Source organism: Maniola jurtina, chromosome Z (genome assembly GCF_905333055.1).
Source record: "Maniola jurtina chromosome Z, ilManJurt1.1, whole genome shotgun sequence".
In the NCBI taxonomy this organism is placed as follows: Eukaryota; Metazoa; Arthropoda; class Insecta; order Lepidoptera; family Nymphalidae; genus Maniola; species Maniola jurtina.
The window spans coordinates 5,482,271-5,489,250 of NC_060058.1; the positions used below are offsets into that span (position 1 = coordinate 5,482,271).

Consider the following 6,980-nt stretch of genomic DNA (forward strand, 5'->3'; position numbering starts at 1 on the left):
TAACTTATGATTACAGAATATGTGATCTGTCAATCTATACATATAATAAAATTGTAGAAAAGTGGTGTCTGTACAGTGGAAATATATAAAAAAAAAGTAGCAGGGGTTGTTATTATATCGATGCCGAACCCAAAATTGTAATTAATTTTTTTTTTGTCTGTTTGTCTGTTTGTCTGTGTGTTTGTGCACGCTAATCTCAGAAACGGCTTATTCGATTTAGATACGGTTTTCACTAATATATTGTAGTAAGCTTCACTTAGGATTTAGTGTTTATTGCATGTCAATCGGTTCATAAATAAAAAAGTTATGTCAATTTAAAGAATCACGGCGCCTCGCGCCTGAGCGTCCGTGGCTATATAAAGCGCGAAAAGTCACTATTCCACGCGAACGAAGTCGCGGGCACAGCTAGTACATATTATATTTAGTGAATAGACATCTTCTAGGCAAGTAAGTTTCATCATAAGCTGCATCATCATTTGCCAACAGATCTAATTACAGCCAAGCGCTAGTCTATTAAAAAAACACACAAATTAGATTTAATGAAAACAAAACAAAGAAGAGACAATTTTATCAGTGTTTTTAAGGCAATTTTAATTGCTACATATAAATCTTTAGTTTCTGTTATTTCACTAACCAAAAATGCTGTTACAATAAAAATAGAAAAAGACATGATGCATTTACCTAGATCTAGAATATGGCTTCTCTCATATATTTTACTTAAATATAATATTTTATCAGTAATAGTAGTGTACTAATTAATAGTGTACTATAGTGCGCGCATTATGAATTGAGTCTTCAGGCCATAAATGTCAATAACAGTAAGGATGTGCCACCGGTGCGCTACTCGCTACCTGAGTCCAACTTATCGCGGCGGCCAAAGCTACCCTTAATGAATTTGTTGTTGTTTGTTGTTGTTACCTTGTTAATAGATAGCTAGTAGATAAGGACTTTTTTACATGAATTTTATTTCTATTTCTCACTTAGATCTTGACAGTTGTACATATTTTTTTGAGGGGTTGCCTTATCATGCGATCAGTCGGTGGACTATGAGCAGATTGGTTGGAGGACAAGTTGGCGTTCATTAGGAGACAACTTCCCCAGCGGGAAAACTCTATAAGTCTCAGCTAAATGTCCAGTATATGCTCTCTTTAGTCGACGGATTGCCTGCGGCTGTCAACTGCACTGCCAGGCGATTTGGATGATTAGTAAGTCTTGTTTTGTAGTTACAACTGTAAGGTTTAATTTCTTCCTTTACTGTGTTGATGTTTAAGAGGGCTCTCTCCGTCACTCGTTTCATACAATCGTAGTTCCAATTTCATTTGAATATTAAGCAACCAAAGTCCATGAAATTTTGCAGACATATTCTAGTAACTAATATCTATGTCTGTGGTTTTCCAGATTTCTGTTAAAATATTCGGTTTCAAAGTTACGCGGTCTTAAAAATTTTCATACAAATCTTTGAGCCCCTGTAATTTTAAAACTACATATATTTAGAAAAATCTAAAACACTACAGACACAGATATTAGTTTCTAAAATATGTCTGCAAAATTTCATGGACTTTGGTTGCTTAATATTCAAATGAAATTGGAACTACGATTGTATGAAACGAGTGACGGAGAGAGCCCTGTTAAGTGCTCGTGGATTTCCGATATCTGCAGGAACCATGGCGCGTTGGACAGTTGTTTCAAAATGTAACTTTGAGTTCTTTATATAACTTCAATATTCATGCTGATCCCCAAAAATGTATGCCATATGACCATATTGGCTTTATTATTGCTTTGTATATCAGTAGCTTGGTGCCGACAGTTTTACATAATGGAAAATTTATACTCTAACGTGGATTTCAAACATTAAAAGGTGATATTAATGGGCAAACTCGAATAGTTACTCATAATATATTTTTGATTTTAAAAGAATTAAAAACTGATCCCGAAAAAATATCCCAGCTTAATTTGAGATTTAATATTATTAAATTTCTTAGTAAATAATTAAATTGCTGGAGCGGGTTGCGTTTCCTACTTTTTACCCAAGAAAATCAAAGAAAGCAATTGAAAATTCCGTGGGAACCCACGGGATTTTCAAAAACCTAAGTGGATGAAGATGCAGGCATCTAGTCTATATCTATCTATCTATACATATAATAAAATTGTAGAAAAGTGGTGTCTGTACAGTGGAAATATATAAAAAAAAGTAGCAGGGGTTGTTATTATATCGATGCCGAACCCTAAATTGTAATTTTTTTTTTATCTGTTTGTCTGTTTGTCTGTATGTTTGTGCACGCTAATATCAGAAACGGCTTATTCGAATTAGATACGATTTTCACTAATATATTGTAGTAAGCTTCACTTAACATTTAGTGTTTATTTCATGTCAATCGGTTCATAAATAAAAAAGTTATGTATCAATTTAAAGAATCATGCTGCCCGAAAAGTCACTATTCCACGCGAACGAAGTCGCGGGCACAGCTAGTTTCTAATAAATTCTAACACATCCTCGTGCGAGTAAATGACAGAATGTAGTTTATAACTTTATACTGGTTATTTTACTGGTTTATAAGTAGCTGGTAACTCCAAGTTTGTATGGAAAATATATAATAACTATTTTCTTATACGAAAAGACATCTCTAGCATTGGATTACCCGTCTTAAATAGTACTAATTATAAAAATAATACTGTAGTTATAGTTAGTAATTATGTAGTTACGAGTATATTATTTTTTATAATGTAAAGTGGAGCAGTGATATTTTGATAGTAAGCAGTGCCATGTTGCCTCTATTTAATAAGACACGAGAAAATGTTCACTAGTGTACGATAGTGACCACACAGATGATTCGTATTAATATAACTTGTAATGTAATAAAATATTTATAAATATTAAATGTAGATTATATTTTATTCATTGTGTAATTTTATACTCTCATTTCATAATGCGCGGACTATAACAGTAGTGCATTTATAAGTAATTTAATAATGATAATAATAATTAAAGAAAAACAAGACTGCATGCAGTTAATTCAAATTCAAATTCAAAATATTTTTATTCAATTTAACTTTTACAAATGCTTTTGAATCGTCAAAATAATCTACCACTGGTTAGAAATGCCGTTCCTACCGAGAAGAACCAGCAAGAAACTCGGCGGTTGCTCTTTTCCAAAATTGGTTTGATACTTACGGTAGCAGAGGTTGATTTACTTGTTTTCAATTTATTTGACTTCTTCTTTGACTTTTTCTTTGACTTCTTGGACTTATGTGTTTGCTTTATAGCACTTCTTGGTGCCTCTGAGGCACTATCTTCACTCCTTGTCGACTCAAACGTTTCATATTCTAATTGAGGTGACTGAACCTCAAGCTGTTAAATAAAATGCAATGAATACATTACTTTGTTAGTTTTTCTATTTTAAGAAATTCTATTTTATTTTTATAAGAACCTTGTTCACTTACCTCTGCAAATGAGATCCGTTTTTTACTAGCATATGAACAATGAGCTTCCTCTTCCCCTGACGAGCTGTGCTCAGGACCTATTTGAGGTGGCCCAAGTACTTTCTTCAGTTGTCGAGACATGAATTTATCAGTACCTGTAAACAAAATTAATATGTACTTGAATGTTGTACACTTATCATCATCATCATTGACCCATTTCCACAGCCATTGGCTCACTTCAGAACATGGCTTTCCTCTCAGAATGAGAATAATTAAAATCCAGCAAGCTGGCCAAGTGCAGATTAGCAGACTTGACACACTTGACACTGGCATGTCTGAGAGAGTTCTCCAAATGTACTCAACATTTGGAGAACTCTGTGCAAGGTTTCTTCACTGTATTTTCACTGTTAAGTGATATTTGGGTGGATCAACTATTTCAAATGCTGTCCCTGGCTATTAACTTATTATTTATAAAGTTATTATTAATCATTAATTAATTTGATTTATGTTTTTGTTTATTTAACAAACGAGATAAATAGGCACAGCTGTAGTAAAAAACAATAAATATGAAATTTGTTTTTTAGGACATACAGTGGACCCCCGGTAATCCGGCCCCTGTCTAATCCGGCACCCCCTGTAATCCGACAAGTTTATTTTATTATTGAACTAGCTGATGCCCGCGACTTCGTTAGCGTAGATGTAGGTTTTTAAAAATCCTGTGAGAACACTTTAATTTTCCGAGATAAAAAGTAGCCTATGTACTAATCCAGGGGATAATCTATCTCCATCCTTAATTTCAGCCCAATCCGTTCAGTAGTTTTTGCGTGAAGGAGTAACAAACATACACACACACATACATATACACATACACAAACTTTACCCTTTATAATATTAGTGTGATGTGATGTGGTTTACTTTTGACATATAGAATATTATCGTTGGATCTTTAATTTGTCGGATTACAAGGTACTCTTTAATAAAAAACGCCGGATTGTAGGGGGTCTTATGCAGTTCTCTATAATCCGACAAATTCGATAGTCCGACACTGCCCTGCAAAACGTTTGTCGGATTACCGGGGGTCCACTATATTTGTTTTTCCCAAAGGACAGATTTTCAGGTCAACACTTAAAAACACCAATACAGTATATTGAAATTGTGGTACGTCCTACTACATCACAAAAATTAGAACCTTATAAAACCATTTTTTTGATTCAATACATAGAATAGTTGATTTAGATCAATTGCTTTAACAATGAAAGACAGTTTCAAAAAAGTTAAACAAAAACTAGTACTTAAAAGTTAAAAAAAAAACTAGTACTTATTTGTATAATAGACTTGAATCAATAGAGACATCATATTATAATTTATATCAACGATTTTTACGAAGACTCAATTCTCAAAGTATAGCTATTTGTCAACCTCAACTCAGGTTTTCTTGTTGGAAACAAACAATTTCTAATCACCACTAACCTAAAATATACTGAGAACAATAACTAATGAATGAATGCTTACCTAGAAATGCGCTACTAGTGTGTTTGTTATCTCGTTGTCAGGTTCGGTTTGTGTTGCAGCGGATCGCGTCTGTATTCTGGAACAAGTACTTGATGCCTAAAACAAAGCACAGGTGAGCACATGTAAATACTACAGCAATCTGGACAACGTGGCGACCTATGCAGTGTCACTCCAGTACGTTTGTGTCCACCTACCCGCCAACTCGTTGTCTGCAAAATTGTCGGTCTTTCGAAAAATGGTGAAGTCCTACAATGATTTTATAATGACTTCACAAAAATGATTTACTTACGTGAAGTATTATGCCACGTAACACCAACTGGAACTGGAATTCAGGATTCTGAAATAAAAAGAATTCACTGAATGTTAGGATCCAAGAGGACTGTTGACACTTGACAGTGAAATGGAAATATAGGAGGGACCAATAATCAGATTAACAGGACGGTTAGCTAAGCTCAAGCTCAAAATGCGCACAGATCACCACCACAGATCAGCACAGATATACCAGTATGCATAGAGTGTGCTTTTGGACTTTGTCTGTGTCGGTGTTAGCTGGCGGGCGTGCTCTGCCTTTTTGGAGTGTTTTTTTTTTAACAAAAAAAACACTCCAAAAAGGCAGAGCACGCAGCGCGCTTTTGAAAGCGCTCGGGGGCAAAGACCTTACACTTCTAACTAGACTGTGTACCAAAAATTTTTGTTAGGCTAAAATGAGATCTATTACATTATCTTAGGGTAGCTATTTCCATTATGATCGGTAGCTATCTAAAAGCGGTCCTGGTGAGAAGGCTTCCAGGGGTAGTGTGTCCTTGTCTGACGTCTTGCCAACTCAACTAATTTATTGGGTTTGGTAGTAATGGTAGTAAATTTTATATTTAGCATTTTTATGATTTACCAAAACGAACAAACCATAAACTTTGAAACTCAATTTTAATATTTTTACAGTTTATATGAATAATAATTATCTCGTTGTATTTAGAAAATAATCCATTAAAACTGAGTAAAAGTAGTACTTAAATGTTTGGGACTGGTAATACTAAATGCAATATGGTGGTTTGTTTACTTGGTTGTTTGGTTGATTTTCGTACTTCGATTTGCGATTGTGTACATTTTCATAATAAACCTGTTTGTTTTCATGAAAAATGGTGAATTCAAGTTGTGTGACAGGGTGCAATATGAGTCTTATCCTGGTAGCAGCTTTTCTTTCCATAGGTAAGTAAAAACAACAATCCTATTCTTTAGGTTAACCATGAATTATGTGGATCAAAGATTTTTCTAGTTTCGTAGAAGTAGGCAGATACGACGACTGACTTAAATTGGAGATTTATACTAATAATCTACTATTATAATAGAAATGAAACTTACTGCAAAATAATAGAAATGAATCTCCGAAATGTTTGTACGCGCATAGTTTCCGATCGACGGCACCAAATTGGATATTTCATTTTATTGTGTTTGTTAGTATCAGGAGATGGTTTTATAAAAAATATTATTCGAAATTCCCGGGCGAAGCTGGGTCGAGCAGCTAGTTAGTTTTTAATATAGAAAAATCTTAGTTCGAAGTTGGAAATACTGTCCGACGAACGGCGAAGCTCTTGACTTGCCCTTTATTGGGTCCTAAACATAGCTGGTGTAATGTGGGTGATATTCACCTCTGCATACACCTTTGGGATAGGTACCTACCTAACAAGGTTACACTATGTTATGTTAACTTAAGTTGACTCGAAGTTTTGTTAGTAACAGAAACTTAATCTATGTTAGTCATTATATTTCTTGTATTGTAGGTTTCCAAAGAATGAAAATCAGAAATTGAAGTGGGGAAATGCAGTGCCTGGAAAAATCTCAAAATCGTCTGTTGTTTGCAATGCGCATTTTAAATGTGACGACTTTATTCCTGGTTATATTAGGAAAATGCAATGTATAAAAACAAATCATTAAATAATTATTGCAATTTTAGTCTTTTTTTCGTCTAGAATATGCATAACGTTCATTTGACATATCAATCATTTAATAATAATATTATGTAGCTTTTTTGTACTGACTCAATACGGAGT

At 34.1% G+C, this 6,980-nt stretch overlaps 1 protein-coding gene and 1 long non-coding RNA gene across 5 annotated transcripts in view; one reads left to right on the forward strand and one right to left on the reverse strand.

Annotated features, from left to right (window-relative positions):
- LOC123880532 (transcription factor 25) overlaps positions 1 to 5,441 on the reverse strand; it is a 37,149-nt gene extending 31,708 nt beyond the window's left edge. For 2 of the 4 annotated variants that reach the window (XR_006799278.1, XM_045928690.1), the window contains exons 1-4: positions 5,222 to 5,441; positions 4,933 to 5,028; positions 3,442 to 3,575; positions 3,173 to 3,349 (exon numbers count right to left, since the gene is read on the reverse strand). Coding sequence is in view for 3 of the 4 variants with exons in the window: in XM_045928690.1 (XP_045784646.1) it covers positions 3,173 to 3,349; positions 3,442 to 3,561 (297 nt within the window). In the remaining variant the exon portion in view is untranslated. The remainder of the gene's footprint in view (positions 1 to 3,172; positions 3,350 to 3,441; positions 3,576 to 4,932; positions 5,029 to 5,221) is intronic. The other 2 variants (XM_045928689.1, XM_045928688.1) reach the window with 2 other exon arrangements.
- Positions 5,442 to 6,101: 660 nt separating this feature from the next.
- On the forward strand, positions 6,102 to 6,877 carry LOC123880540. Its single transcript, XR_006799281.1, has 2 exons — positions 6,102 to 6,138; positions 6,711 to 6,877. It is a non-coding gene; the product is annotated as an uncharacterized LOC123880540 (long non-coding RNA).
- Positions 6,878 to 6,980: the final 103 nt, after the last annotated feature.